The sequence below is a fragment of the Hipposideros armiger genome, unplaced genomic scaffold, assembly GCF_001890085.2.
Source record: "Hipposideros armiger isolate ML-2016 unplaced genomic scaffold, ASM189008v1 scaffold_283, whole genome shotgun sequence".
NCBI classification, from domain to species: Eukaryota; Metazoa; Chordata; class Mammalia; order Chiroptera; family Hipposideridae; genus Hipposideros; species Hipposideros armiger.
In genome coordinates, this window is record NW_017731633.1 from 1,502,053 (window position 1) to 1,517,291 (window position 15,239).

At 49.9% G+C, this 15,239-nt stretch overlaps 3 protein-coding genes across 7 annotated transcripts in view; 2 read left to right on the forward strand and 1 right to left on the reverse strand.

The window, feature by feature from the left end:
- Positions 1-3,476, reverse strand: part of NUP62 (nucleoporin 62) — a 25,410-nt gene extending 21,934 nt beyond the window's left edge. For 4 of the 5 annotated variants that reach the window (XM_019658206.1, XM_019658205.1, XM_019658203.1 and 1 more), the window contains exon 1: positions 2,626-3,475. The gene's annotated coding sequence lies outside the window, so the exon portion shown is untranslated. Of the gene's footprint in view, positions 1-2,625 lie in introns of all 5 variants that reach the window. The other variant, XM_019658207.1, reaches the window with a different exon arrangement.
- ATF5 (activating transcription factor 5) lies at positions 2,140-6,669 on the forward strand. The gene is made up of 3 exons (XM_019658210.1): positions 2,140-2,705; positions 4,057-4,353; positions 5,293-6,669. The coding sequence occupies exons 2-3, from the start codon at positions 4,176-4,178 to the stop codon at positions 5,955-5,957; spliced, it is 843 nt and encodes a 280-aa protein (XP_019513755.1). The 5' UTR covers positions 2,140-2,705; positions 4,057-4,175; the 3' UTR covers positions 5,958-6,669.
- A 7,262-nt stretch (positions 6,670-13,931) lies between these two features.
- SIGLEC11 (sialic acid binding Ig like lectin 11) overlaps positions 13,932-15,239 on the forward strand; it is an 8,669-nt gene continuing 7,361 nt past the window's right edge. Inside the window, exons 1-2 of the mRNA XM_019658162.1 lie at positions 13,932-14,638; positions 14,719-15,119. Coding sequence (XP_019513707.1) covers positions 14,299-14,638; positions 14,719-15,119 — 741 coding nt within the window. The 5' untranslated portion in view covers positions 13,932-14,298. The remainder of the gene's footprint in view (positions 14,639-14,718; positions 15,120-15,239) is intronic.

A 15,239-nucleotide genomic window follows, 5' to 3' on the forward strand; every position in this document is an offset into this window, starting at 1 on the left:
TCAATGTTGAGAACTAGCACCGACTCTGAAGGACTGAGGCAAACCGCTTGGGTGAGGCTGTTGGCATCAGGGTTGAACTGGGTGGGATATGACAGCTAGAGAGAGAAAGAAGTACAAGGGGCTGGGAAGGAGACCAAAATCCTGCCCCAATGCCTTCCCAGTTAGCATACACCTCACACAGCCAGCAACATGATTCCCATACCGAGCAAGTCTATTTCTGGTTGTTAAAAAATATCCTACCTGACCATCCTTTCAAAAACCCATAATCCCAGTCTATGAGACAAAACAAAACTGAGGGACATTCAATAGACTATCCGACCAGCACTCTTCAAAACTGTGAAGGTCATAAAAGACAAGGAAAGCCAGAGAAACAGCTACAGATCAGCGGCGGCTAAGGAGACATGATGACTAAATGTCATATGGCATCCTGGAAGGGATCCTGGAACAAAAAAGGGCCATAGGGAACTACCAGTTAAATCAGAATAAAGTTGAAGTTTAGTTAATAGAAGTGTACAGATGAGCTGTTGGTTCCTTAGCTGTGACAAATGTACCACAGTAATGTAAGATGACAACAATGGGAAAAATTAGGTGAGGGGTATATGGAAAACTCTATACTATCTTTTCTGCAATTTTTCTATAAACCTAAAATTATTCCCAAATAAAGTTTATTAAGAATAATGCTCTACCTACTCCCCATGCATAACTTAGAAGGTCTTCTCAAAAAAAGACTCGGGATGGGGGTGGATAACTGTGCCCTCCTGACTGCCAGCAATCTTGTCCAGTAGTCTACCCTAACCCTGCCTGCTATTGCTGAGATAGGTCCTTAAGTTTCACTTAAAAGCTGGAAGACCAATCATAGTTTTAAACCACTAACTGCTTAGCAGTGGAGACAAAACACATCCCACCTCAGTAACAGTAACAACCATCACCACTTATGTGGGTAGCACCTACTATGTGCCAGGCACTAGTCTAAGCACTTGACCTGCATTAACTCATTTAATCCTCATAACAGCCCTAAAAAGCAGGTACTATGAATGGCTTCTTTTTTCTAAGGGAAATAATAACCAGCATCACACAGCTATTAAGTGGGGTGCAGTCAGAGTTTGAACCCAAACAACCTGGCTCCAGAATCTGTCTTAACCACTACTCTATGCTGTGTAGGTAGTAATGTAGCCTCTACAAGCTCAAGGAAATATAGGGCAAAGTGCTCAAATACTGGCAGAGAGGACAGTAAGTGCTTTAAGGCAAAGTGGTCAGATCCCAAGGGATTCCTGCATGCAACAAGGGGGAAGAAGCCTGTGTATCTTTACTTCCCACATAACTCTCAACATCAGGGTCCCCCAACCTTCTCTGGATCTTGTTTCAGTCTCATAACTGCCACAAAAGTGGTGAAGGTTAAACTTCAGGTGTTAATGTCCTGATGTGGATGGATGCAGGGTGGGAAAGACAGGTTTCTGCAGCAAAGGAAAAGACCCACACCCACTTGGGCTGGTGGAGGGCCGAGTGCACTGGGAGATGGCTAGGAAGCTCCCTCTCTTTTAGTAAATGTAAGTCTCCCCATTTTTGGCAGAGTTGGGAGACTGATCAACTGGGGGGCCTCAGGAAGTCAGGGAGAGGGGCAGAATGAAACAACTGGACTGAAAGGAGTGCTGAAGCCAAGGATTGAGGGAAGGTTGGCAGGCGAGGGGGAAAAGGATTGAGTGGGGGCGATGATGACAGATTCTCCGCACCCCTCTACCAGGATGGGGCTAAGCGGCCATTACTTGGAATGGCAGAGGGTGGGGATGGCTGGAAATTGACACCTTGGAAGAGTGGAGACAAAAGCATGACCTATTAGCTGGTGTTGAATGGTCAAGTGTCTGAGGCTTTTGTGGGGAGTGTATGTGTGTGTGTGTAGATTGGGTCCCAGAGTTCCTATGAATAAAATAGATTGAACAGACATGTATAACCTGGTCTCTGTGCTTAGGGCTTCACAGGCATCGACTTAAACTTGATTCTCACAAACAACCCCATTAGGTAGAGTTGATTATTCTAATTTTATAGATAGTTTCCTATCAATGAGGCTAGAGAAGTTATTTGCCCAAGACCACCATGGCAGCTCTGTGATAGAAATGGAGCACAGGCTGTGACTCACGCGGACTCTAACCCACAAAACAGTTCTCAGTGTGAGCAAGCAGCTGGAGAATACAGACATGAGCGTGTGGCCGGCCGGAAATTCGTGAAGCAGGGAAAAGGAAATGAGAAATCAACCAGTGCTGGTCTCAGGGGAGGAGGCAATAGGTCTCAGGGTCGAGAGAGCAGGGGGTCCAGAGCCAGTAACAGAATAAAAGGGATGAACCCCAGAGTCTCCGGGAAGAGAGGGCCAAACTCCACCGCTCGAAGGGAGGAGGGGAACAAGCTCGCCTCTGGGTTGGAGCCGCGCGGGGGCGGGGCGCGGAAGGATCCGGGCGGTCGGTGCAGCGCCGCCCGGGATATATCTGTTCTCACTCCCCGGGGCCGCCACATTCTCATCCTCAGATCAAGATCTCTCCTCACACTATAGCGAAGCTTACTTTGCCCGCGAATCCCAAGCCATGGCTCTGTAGCTGCGAACCCTCCGTGCCCCCCGCCCGTCTCCGCGCTCACCGCGCCTGCGCTCTTCTTTTCGCTCCTGCCTTCTTTATTCAGCCGAGGCCGCCGCTGCCTCTCCTTTCCAGAGCCATGGAGTAAGTAACCGCTTCTCGCTCTCCAACCGCCTTTCCCGCCTTTTCGAAGCTCGCGGCCCTCACGACCAGACCTGGGGGGTTGGGGAGACGAGAGTGAGGGATCACGGTCGCGCAGGCGCAGAAGAGGGAAGACCGCATGGGCGCGCGGCCGGGCATGCGCACTCGGGTCGGTAGTGGGGGAGGGTGCCTTTTTCCAGCGTTGGCGTTTAAAGATGGCTTGCATACGGTTGCGCCTGCGCACTAGCCCCCAGAGAGGTTTTGTTTTTTGTTTTTTTTTTTCCTTTTGGAATTATTCTGTCCGGTGCTGTTGCTCATGAACGTCAGCCTATCAAAGGCCGTATTAATGTACGAAGGGCTAGCAGTAAGCAGCTGCACATGCGCAATGACGCCCCCCCGGGCGTAGGCGTGAGAACATTGGGGCCGGTCTAGTGGTGGAGCATGCGCTTTGGCCCTCGGCGAGAGAGCCACGTGTGGAAGGTTGGGGCGTGGAGAGCTGTTCTCTTCTGACCACCTCCACCCTCCCTGCTCCACATTGCTTAAGCATCTGCTCCACATTGCTTAGGCATCTGCTCCACATTGCTTAGGCGCGCAGCATTGATTCTCTCCTTTTTATTCAGGCATCAGCTGGGGCGGGTGCTAGTTTAGATTGGGTAGAAGACAGGCCTAAAAACAAGAGGGTGGAGCTAGTAGGGTCACAGTCTTGATGAACGATAAGACTTGGGAGAGTCTATTGTGCGAAGGGGCGGAGCTAAGCGAAACGTTAGATGAGGGTGGGGTTTCGATTGGAGAAAGAGGCGGGGCCTGTGCGGGTGGAGCTAAGATAGACAGTGGGGTGGGGCTCGGAGGGATAATAGTCACTGGGATTTGAATGGGTAACATTGGTGAAAAGATAGGGCAGGGAGAATTCCCCTGGGAACTGATTTGAGATGGGACCTAGGGAGGGGGTGGGGCCTAAAGGAAATATTTTAGAGGAAGGAGTGTGGTTTGAAGAAAATTCCCCTGGGATTGAGTTTTTTTCTTGAATGAAGGAATATTATGGGGTGGGTGAGTGCTAAGGTAATTCCCTTGGGAAACCATTATGTTTCTGTATTGGAAGGATTGGGTCTTGGGAAATTTGAAGAAAATAAAAGTCTGGCCTAAAGAGAATTCCCTTGGGAGTGGGCAGGGCTCAGATTTGGGGAAAGAAAAGGCAGATTTAGAATTATGAGAGGGCAAGGCATAGTCCCAAACCTAGTTGGAAGGGAGAGGGTGCCCCCCCCCCCCATGTGGGAGTATGGCTTGGTTTCCCTGTGACTTTGGCTGCGAGTGAGGCTGGCCTGTGACCCCACCCACTTTTGTCTCACACTTGTAGGTCCTCCACTTTCACCTTGGTGCCTGTCTTCGGCCAACTGAGCAACCTCCAGAGCCTCTGCTCAGCTGTTGGTGCAGCTTCGTTCATTGCCATTCATTCCCAGCGCCTGTGCTGCAGCCATGTCACTCCTGGCGACCCTGGGGCTGGAGCTGGACAGGGCCCTGCTCCCAGCTAGCGGGCTGAGCTGGCTCGTAGACTATGGGAAACTCCCCCTGGCCCCTGCCCCCCTGGGCCCCTATGAGGTCCTTGGGGGAGCCCTGGAGGGCGGGCTTCCAGGGGGAGGAGAGCCCTTGGCAGGTAAGGACAGGTGGAGAATGGCGGTGGGTGAGCTGTGGCATGGGGTTCAAGAGAGGAAGGAGAATTTACTCATTCATGTATTCATTTGATAAATAATTATTGAGTGCCTTTACTATGCCAGGCACTGTTTTAGGTACTGGGGATATAGCTGGGAATAAGCCTGACATGATCACTGCCCCCCTGGAGCTCACACTCTAGTGGAGAGACAGACGAGAGACAAATGATGAATGTGAGGTATTGGGATACATTGAAACACTTAGTAGCTGAGCTACAAAATGACAATGGGGACCTAGTTTAAAGTGGGTAGCCAGGAAACCCTCTCCAAGTAGGTAACATTTTGGCTGAGGCCTAAGGGATGGGAAAGAGTGAGCCATGAAAAGACCCAAGGGAACTATTTAGGTGGAGAAAATAGCATATGCAGAAACCCTGAGGCAGTGATTATTTTACTCATTTAGTTTGTCCCCAATGCTTGTCACAGAGTGGATTTATAATAGTTAATTAATTAAAGATAAAATAGGGTATGCTGTGTATGTTGATCTAGTTTACTTTTTAAGAATAAACTAGAAGGGCCAGGCGAGTGGCTCAGTTGGTTAAGAGCTTGCTCAAGAGTGTGAGCTCTGAGCAACAGCAGTTCGAGTCCCGCCCAAACTGCCAACAGGTGGCAGGATGGCTCAGCAAAAAAAAACAAAAAAAAAAACTAGAAAGGAAATCAGAAACCACAGATGTAGGTTAATCAGTAAAGAGGATGTTGGAATGGTTGAAGAAATGGTTGGTTGACTGGTTCATTAATTGGTTAGTTTAAAGGATTGATTGGTTGGTTACTGAATCAGATAGTTGATTGGTTGGCTGGTTCACTGATTGTTGGTTAGTTGATTGGTTGGTCAGTTGATTGGTTAGATGTTTGACTGGTTTATTGGTTGTCCTCCTCCAATCCTTCAGGTGATGGTTTCTGTGACTGGATGACTGAGCGGGTCGACTTTACAGCCCTTCTCCCTCTGGAGCCCCCCTTGCCCTCAGGTGCCCTCCCCCCACCTTCCCCACCCTCACCTGACCTGGAAGCCATGGCCTCCCTCCTCAAGAAGGAGCTGGAGCAGATGGAAGACTTCTTCCTTGATGCCCCACTCCTCCCACCATCCTCCCCACCACCACAGCTGCCACCACAAGAGGCACCCTCCCTTCCTGTCCCCCTCCCCCTCCCCACCTTTGACCTCCACCAGCCCCCTGCCCTGGATACCCTAGACTTGCTGGCCATCTACTGCCACAGTGAGGTGGGGCAGGGGGATTCAAGTTTGGCTCCCCTGCCCCCACCACAGCAGCCCCCTCCTCCACCTCAAACCTCTCGCCCGGCCCCCTACCCCAATCCTGCCATCACTCGAGGGGACCGCAAGCAAAAGAAGAGAGACCAGAACAAGTCAGCTGCTTTGAGGTACCGGCAGAGGAAGCGGGCAGAGGGTGAGGCCCTGGAGGGCGAGTGCCAGGGTTTGGAGGCACGGAACCGGGAGCTGAGGGAGAGGGCAGAGTCTGTGGAGCGGGAGATCCAATATGTCAAGGATCTGCTCATCGAAGTGTACAAGGCTCGAAGCCAGAGGACCCGCAAGAGCTAGACAGGCAGGGGCTTTGGGCTATAGGGGGTGCTGGTCTTCAGCTCTGGCTCACTTCTGTTTCTGGGGATGAGATGGGAGGGTTCCCCCATCATCCCTCTGCCTCTAGCTTCTTTCCAGAGCCCCCACTTCTCTTTCTCCTTTTATCCTTGCCCCCTCTCTTGTCCATTTCAGTTTTGCTCCCTTCCGCCCTCCCCAGAATCATGGAACATTTGGCCTTAGTCAACATCTACACTTTTCAAGTGAACAGCTGAGGGACTGAGCCGCCCCCCGCCACCCAGGAGTTCAGGGAGCAGGGAAACGCTTGGAAACCTGCTCTCAAACAGGGACTTGAGGCCAGAAAGTTGTGCAGAATGACTATGTAAACGAGGGCAGGAGAGCCATCTAGGAAGTAAGTCAGGGAGCATTTTAAGAATGGTACCCATATAATAGAAGCAAAACAAGCAAGCCAGGTGACCTTGGGAAACTACATTTGGGCAGGGAGCCAAAAAGTGGCCAAGTTCAAAGAGCCTATGGCTGGTGACTATGGAGGCAGATGGGGAGCTGGGCAGGGTAGGTGTGGCCATAGTTGGTGACGGGGTGTTCGTTTTTAGCTTTGGGAGGAAATCAGTGTTTTGTGAAGGTGCTGGTACAGAGGCTGCATCTAGGTGAGAGAGGGTGGGAGCAATCCTTTTGGGGGTTGTGGTGGAAATAAAATAAATAATTTCTTCTGGTCTGAGCGTCTTGTCTTTGAGAGGAGAAGTTGGGAGAGGGCAGTCGTAGGCCAAGGACAATGATAATAATAGAAATAACAGATAATACTTATGGTCAAGCACACAACACTTGGTACATGGCCAAGGTCAAGATGGGACTGATTAAAGTGGTAATGATACAAGACCCACTTTTAGATTCAGACCATTAATTACTTACATAGATAGCAAAAGAAAAGCTAGCCAAAGGTGCCAGCTCCCCATGGTCCTTGTCACAAACACAAAAAAGGATGACACCCAAACAGAACAGGCTGGACAGCTGCAACAAGAGTTGTGGGGTACCCTGTGTGGAGGAGCTCCCTGTCTGATTAAAGGTAGGTGGGAAATGACCTGGTAGCCATAGTGGGGATGGTCCCCTACATCTACCTGTTGAGGGTTTACTGTGTGCCAGGCATTATTTTAAGTACTTTACATTCATTATCTCAGTTAATGCAAAAGGAAGGTACTGTTAGATTTTGGATGAAGAACCATTTTTAAAGTGAACAATTCAGTGGTGTTTAGTCCATTCGTAGTGTGCAGCCGCCACCTCTATCTAGTTTCAAAACATTTTCATCACTCCAGAATAAACTCCATGCTCGAAAAAGTAGTTATCATCCCCCCCAATTTGTTTTTGACACTTGTAATTCCATAAACCAGGGGAATGAGTTTAATTCTTGTTCACCCTTGATAGCTTAGCCTTTAGCCTTTTGTTACATATGAGGACTTGCAATTTTAAGCCTGAGCTCTGCAATGTCAGTAGTTTACATTGTTCATCGCAGGCCAGTGCAGCTCAACCTTACTGGCAAAAATGGAGAAAGGACTAAATTAAACTTTACCTGATAACAGTGACATCAGGAGCATCTAATGATTTTTCTCCTCCAGAAGTGAGGCAGAAGCTGGAACTGTACATCCGAGTTGTGTGGCCTTGGACAGGTGTCTACCTCTCTGAGCTCAGATGACTTACCTGGAAGTCAGGGATGGCACCGCTCTACCTGAGGCAGCACAAAAGAGAGAATTTACCCCAGGGTTTGGAGGGGCTAACGTTTTCTCCATAATTTTTGTGAGCTGAAAAAAGAAGGTGCAGATGGGCACCCGTTATTAAAGTCAGGGAATCGATTAGAAGGATTTTAGACAGGAATCGTTTAAAGACAGGAATAGAATAGAATAAAAACATGCAGGATGGTGGTATTTCACGAAACTATGTTTTTTTGTTTTTTTTTAAAAGATTTTTTTTTTTATTGGGGAATTGTGGGGATGGGAACGGCGCTGGGGAATTGGGGGAAGGGGAACAGACACGTTGCTGTCCTTTTGTTCTTCAATCTAGTTGTGGAGGACGTTGCTTCACTGGCCCAAGTTGGCACCATCATTGCGCTCTTCCCGGGCGAGGCACATCTGTTGCCGGCTTCTGGACGGCCGCTCACTGTGGCTGCTGGCCGCTCACGCTGGCTGCTGGCTACACACGGCAGCCCATGGCAACCCACTGCCACAGGGGCTGCAGCCTACGCCATCGCCGGCGACTCACCGCAGCCCAGCTCCAGGTTGAGCTGTTGTTCAGCATCTTAGCTGTGGAGGGCAGTGTCACTGGCCCTCATATGTGGGATCCGAACCGGGGCCGTCTGGCGTCCCAAGCCAGTTCTTAACCATCGCGCCACTCGGCCGGCCCTCACGAAACTATGTTGATGTGAAATTATTTCTTACTGTGAGTCACGATCAGAAAAGTTTAGAAGTCACTGGTAGACGGCCCCCAGCTTTGTACACTGATTTCCAGACCACTGGCAATTAGCGCCACCGGCGTCGGTTCCTCTTACCCCAAAGCGAATGTTTCAGGTCTCGCGTCGGCACTTACAGGACTCCGCCGCCAAGTGGCGCCCGTGCCGCTCCGTGAGCGGGTTGTGTGTCCACTTAGACAGTCCAACGCGGTGATTCCCTTCTGGTCCCTCCTCGCCCGGAGGATCCCGTTCTCTGGGACTAGAAGTCCTGATCGTGAATACAGTCCCCAAGCAGAGCGCGGCAGGAGGGCTCGGGTCAAGGGGATGTGGCCATCCTGAGACCCATTCATCCCTTCTTCATCCCTGGATGCTCATTAAATGCCTCCCGCTCCCAGACCTCACATCCGGGTGGGGAGGACAGGCAAGACCCCAAATTCAGGACCCTGCCAGTACAGGGAGGCCTCCGCGCCTAGGCCGGTGCGGGACAGCCCCGGGTGAAATCCCGCCCAGCCCCCAGCCGGCTGTGCTACCGTGGGCAGCCTGCAAAGCCTCTGTGCCTCAGTTTCCTCTGCTATACAATGACAGTAGCACCTACTTCATAGGGTTGTCGTGAGCATTAATATTTGTAAAGCACTGCGAAGGGCCTGGTATGTTTGTTAAACCAGTTGTTAAAAATCCCCATTTACAGAACAGAATCCGAGGATCAGAGGATTCAGGGGAGTGAATCGTCAAAGCCACGCTTTTTTCCCCGTCTAGGAAGGGTCTCTGAATTGAGTCCAGTGATTCTGATTCGCAGTCCATATGCTTTTCCTCAGCATTGCACGTGTGGTAGGTGCGAACCCATCTCCTTTGGCATACTTGGAGGGCTGTTGAAATCCCCCAACAGAGCCAGGGGCCCAAGCAGATGCCAGGCAGTATTGGAGTCACGGCTGGGACTAGCATGAGGCCCTGTCTTTAGGTCAGTGCAATAGCCAGACAAGTAAATAATTTTCTTATAATGAATGACATCCAGATGTCAACAAGGACCTAGAGGAAAAGTAAAGTGAGTTGGCCAATGGCATTTCTGCAGCTGCACTGCGCCTTCAGTACTAAACTGTGATGGATTATGGGGTAAGGTTGGGCGTGGCATTACTCTCCCTCAGGAGAAGGGATCTAACAGGCCAGAAGGCTCGCGCCAGTTTCACTAACAGTACTCACATTGCCGGGTCACCTACACCAGCAGCTCTGTGGCTTTACCCTGAATGTTCAACTATGACTTCACTCGTAGTTCCCTATGACCATTTGACCAACTGAACAGTTGGAAAACGTCCCTCCCCCTCCTCCCCCACCAAGTTCATGTCCTTCCTGCAACCTCAGAATATATTACTTTATTTGGAAATAGGGTCATTGCAGATGTAATTGGCTAAGACGAGGTCCTACTGCAGTCAAGTGGACCATAAATCCAATATGACTGGTGTCCTTATAAAAATAAAAGAAATACAGACACAGATGTGCAGGGAGAAGGCCGTGTGAAGACAGGCAGAGACTGAAGTGGTGCACCTACAGGCCAAGAATCGCCAGCAGCCATTAGAGGCTGGAAGAGGCAGGGGAGGACCCTTCTCTAGAGCCTTCAGCGAGAATAGCCCTGCTGACAGCATGATTTCAGATTTCTAGCCTCCAGAACTGTGAGAGAATAAATTTCTGTTATTTTAAGCCCCACAGTTTGCGTTGCTTTGTTACAGCAGCCCCAGGAACCGAATACACCAAGGAGTGAATGAAGGGCTTTGTTCTGGTTCATAGATAGTTTGGCTGCTCTGTTGACAACAGGCAGAAACGTGCTGTGTGTGTGGCCCATGTGTTAAAAATACATAACGTCAAATTTACAATTTAAACCATTTTAAAGGGTATACAGTTCAGGGGCATTTAGTACATTCACGATATTGGGCAACCATCACCTCTATCTAGTTCCAAAACTTTTTAATACCTGTCACCCCCAAAACAGGAACCCTGTACCCTGTCAGCAGTCACTTCCCAAACCCCTCTCCCTCCAGCTCCTACAACCCACTAATCTGCTTCCAGGATTTGCCAATTCTGGATATTTCATATAAGTGAATCATAGGTACATGAAAGAGCAGAGCCCCCAAAGATATTCAGGTCATAATCTTTGGAGCCCATGAATGTTAAGTAATATGGCAAAAAGGACATTGCAGATGCGACTAAGCTAAGCATTGTGAGAAGAGGAGATTATCCTGGACTACTTGGGAGAGCCCTAAATGTAACCAGAAGCATTTTTTTTTTTAAATTGGGGAATTGGGAAAGGGTAACAGCCAAGTTGTTGTCCTTCAGTCTTAGTTGTGGAGGGCGCAGCTAGCTCAGCTCCAAGTCGTCGCCATCCAGATTCCCTTTGGGGGCTTGCAGCCACTCATCTCAAGGTGCCATGTTCAATCTTAGTTACTGGTGGGCGTAGCCCACCATCCCATGCAGGAGTCAAACTGGAAACCTTGTTGCTAAGAGCGCACGCTCTCACCAGCTGAGCCATCCTGTTGGCAGCTCAGCAGCAGCTCAGCTTGGGTGCAGCTCACTGACCCATGTGGGAATCAAACCGGTGACCTGTTGCTCAGAGCTTGTGCTCTTAATCAACTGAGTCACTTGGCCGGCCCCACAAGCATTCTTATAGGGATGTGACATATAGGGATAGAGGGAGACATGGAGATGTGAACACAGAAGAGAAGAAATCCATGTGATGGAAAAGCAGATGAAAGCACAGTCAGGAAGAGAAGATGCTATACCACTGGCTTTGAAGGTGGAGGAAACGGCCACGAGGCAAGGACGCAGCTCAAGAAGTTGGAAAAGGCAAATACATGGATTCTGCTAAAGCTAGAGCCTCCCAAGGGAGTAGGGCTTAAATTTAAATTTAGTGGCTTAAAACAACAAATGTATTCTCTTACCATTCTGGAGTCCAGAAGTCCAAACTGAGTCTCATGGGGATAAAGTCAAGGTGTTGGCAGGGTTGGGTCTTTCTGGAGGTCCCAGGGGAGAATCCGTTCCTTGCTTCTTGCAGTTTCTGGTGGATGGTCACTATAATCTCTTCTATTGTCACATTATCCTTCTCCCCCTTCTGTAGTCAGATCCCCCTCTGCTTCACCCTTATAAACTTGTGATTACATTTATGGTCCACCTGGATCACCTTCATCCCAAGATCCTTAATGTAATCACATCTACAAATCCTTTTGACCTTGCAAGGTCACATAGTACAGGTTCCGGGGATTAGGACCTGGACATTTTTGGGGGAGGGGGGAGGTGTCATTACACAGCTTGTCACATACACGGTCTTCTTGAATCTGTCACTTGGAATAGGGCCTTTTCTCTGATTCCATCCATGGAGAGAGAAAAAGCAACACTCTCAGCCTCCTGCCCCTCACCACTCCCTCCGTCTCTCCCTGGGCAATGTCACATCACTGTAGCCCCAGAGGTCCCATTCCTGCACCTGGCTGGAGAGCCTCACAGTCCTCAGCTGCCGGGAGCACAGCCAAGACCCTGAGAGGAATCTGGGCGAGTCACCTGCTTACTTGGCCCCTGCGTTCCCTGGCTCATGTATCTGAGTTCAAAAGGAAAATTCACCTTCATCACAACACCACCTGGTGCAGCTCCAGGACGCCAGGGTTCGAGGGCTGTGCAGGGCTCAGGTCAGCGTGACAGATGACACAGATCAGGTGCACAGACAGCCCTTCCAAGACTGGAAGAGATTAGTCTCATTGTGCGAACGAGTCAGAGGCTGGGGCAGCCACTCTTGGCTCTTGTGCAGTGGGTAAACAGACACCACAGGAGCGCAGAATATTTCCATTACCATTATCCACTCCTGCTTATAAACACTGTAATGGCTCATTCTGCTCCTGAATAATGGCCCAAATGCTTATTGTGATACTCAGGATATGGATGGCTCCTCCCAATATTAACCTCTGAGGTTTGTTTCAAATGCCTAGCATGTGTGCACACAAATGGGTATCCTCACCCCACATGAACACACAGGCACAAAATACATACTCAGAGACACAGACATGCACACCCACAGGCAGATGCACAGACACAAAGACTCACACACACACCTCGCGCGCACACACATACATGGTTTTCAGGCCAAGGAGACCCAGAGGCATTGATGTCTCTTCCCGAAGAAAAAGAGTAGGGTTTCTCTCTTTTGCTGGACACTTCCTAACTTTGGGTGACTCCGTGGTTCCCAGGACCCACTGTGTGTCAATGCCATGTGCTCCTGGGTCCCTGCAATCCTGCCAGTGGCTGACCTCCCCACCTCCATCCCTTCTAGCCTTCTATAGGAAAATCAATGAATAGCTTACTTGCTTTGAAAGAAGGGTAATTTTAGGGGCCCATTTTGAAATTCTGCAGAAATTGAAAAACTGACTCAAAGCAGAGTTCCTGAGTCAGAGACAGGTCCTGGGGCCCCCTCTCCACAGAGCCTGCCCCCTGAGACCCCTTCCAAGGCTTCTCTCTATGGGGTCCAGGCTGGGCAGTGAACGATAGAGTAGCCAGGGCAAGAGGAGGGACAAGCAGGGGATGCAATGAACTTGGGTCCACATGTCACGGGTTGGGGGTGCACACTGCTGATGCTGCGTGACGTCCCTGTGGTACCACCTGAGACCATTTAGTTAAAAGTCATAAGTCGCCTTTTGTTTGAGAGACAAGTGATTGAGAAGTAAAGTGAGGAACTGGTTACAGATGAAAAGGAACCAATGCTTTCTCTGTGCAGTTCCGGATTGCACTCACCCCATTCATTTCCTTTATGATAAAGTCAGCAATTTTCCTATGTTAATGAAAAAACATTCAGCCTAAGAGATATTGAAGTCCTAACCCCAGTGCCTATGGATGTGGCCTTATTTAAAAACAGTCTTTGCTTTTTCCTTTCTTCTGTGGGTTCTCTCTTTTGACCTTTTGTGGGTTGTTTTCTTCTGAACATTAAAAAAATTGTGGTAAAATACATATAACATAAAATTTACCATTTAACTATTATAATATATACAATTCAGTGGCATTAAGTACATGCACAATATTGTGCAACCATCACCTCCATCCAGCTCAGAACTTCTCCGCCCCAAAAGGAGACCCCATACCCATTAACACTCACTCCCCATCCCCTGGCAACCACTAATCTACTTCCTGTCTCCATGGATTTGCCTGTCCTGGACATTTCATATAAATAGAATCATACAATAGGTGGCCCTTTGTGTCTGCCTCCTTTCACTTAGCATAATATTTTGAAGTTCACCCATGTTGTAGCAGGTATGGCTGAATAATATTCCACCGTATGGATGGAGCACCTTTTGTTCAGTGTCTTCTAATTGCTAGTTAATGTCCAATCCTTCAGACTTGACTAGGGAGTGTGCAGACCCTAACAGGTACCCAGGGCTCCCACCTCCCAACTCAGCACAACCCAGAACCTCTCTGTGCCCAGGTGGGGGTGTGGGGGTGGGAGCGGGGCTGAGAACCCGTCCTAGCCATTGAGGAGCTGGAGAGGTGACGGAGGCGTGACCACATGTGACCCAAGGTTTCAGTTCCCCACGTGTGTGCTGTTTATCCTGGTAGCCTTCATTTACAAAATACAAATTCAAAGATGAAGTTATTAAGAATTTCAAAATGGCGGTCTCAGAGAATTGAACCCCAGGCGTGAGGCGCTGCTGAGCATGGGGCCTTGTGCAATGGTCCTGCTTCTCACTGTGGAGCTGGGAGCCTTGTGTGGAGAAAGGCAGGATGCTGGATGCTGCGTGTCCTTGGGGAGCCTGGGGGCAGGGCACTGGCTTTGGGGTCACAGTGAGGGTGAGGCCCCTGAGGGTAGCAGTTGGAAGTCTACTTTCCTGGTTGCCCCCAGCTGCATCATTGAGTAAATGTTTGCCTGGCAAGCGAATGAATAAATGAATGGCCTCCACCACCTCCCCTGAAGTCCTTACTCACCTATTTCCCCTGAGAGCCCGCTCCTGGGAACACCCTCCCGCTGAGGCTGACCCAGATTGGCCCCTATCGCTCTCTCTGCAACTTTCATGTGTGAAAGGAGAAGTCAGATGGGGGGAATCTTCTGTGATATCTGTGGTTCCTGAGGTTCCTCTTCTGTGGATGGTCACTGCCCCCTCCCGAAGCTTCCTCTTGGAGCTTCCTTCCAAAACAGACAGACAAGTCCAGAAGCAGGACAGTCAGAGGACAGGCCCAACCCCTGGGACCCTGGAGATGCTGCGACTGCTGCTGCCCCTGCTATGGACAGGTGAGTGGCTGAGGGCCGGGGATCCTGGGCAGGGGCTGGGGCTGGGGCTGAAGTTGCAACCGAGCCTCTGTGTCCCCCAGGGTCCCTGCAGAAGGATCTAGAGTACAAGCTGCAAGTGCAGGAATCAGTGACGGTGCAGGAGGGCCTCTGTATCTTCGTGCCCTGCACTGTGTCCTACCCCTGGGTTGACTGGCAGGACTCTACTCCAGCTCATGGCTACTGGTTCCAGAAAATGGATAATCCCAAAAAAGATATTCTCGTGGCCACAAACAACCAAACCAAGAAAGTAGTAAAGAAGACCAATCATCGATTCCACCTCCCCGGAGACCTCAGGGGCAACAACTGCTCTCTGAGCATCACGGGCGCCTATAAGAAAGACAGTGGAAAGTATTATTTCCAACTGGAGAGAGGTCATGTGAACCACATTTACCAAGGTGACCAGCTCACTGTAAACGTGACAGGTATGGAATGGTTCCCAGGAGTAGAAAAACAGGGATGGGCAGCAGCGTGTCCTCGGGGGGGACAGTGGAATATGGTCAGTTCAGTCAGTTCAGGGTTAGGCCTCTCTTAGAGGCCCACACGGAGTCCCCTTTGGGGTCTG

Bases quoted from the DNA above. Each gene is read 5' to 3' on its own strand.
- ATF5 (XM_019658210.1), top strand. From the start codon at position 4,176: ATGTCACTCCTGGCGACCCTGGGGCTGGAGCTGGACAGGGCCCTGCTC. The intron at 4,354-5,292 runs GTAAGGACAGGT...CCAATCCTTCAG, and splicing joins GGGAGGAGAGCCCTTGGCAG to GTGATGGTTTCTGTGACTGG.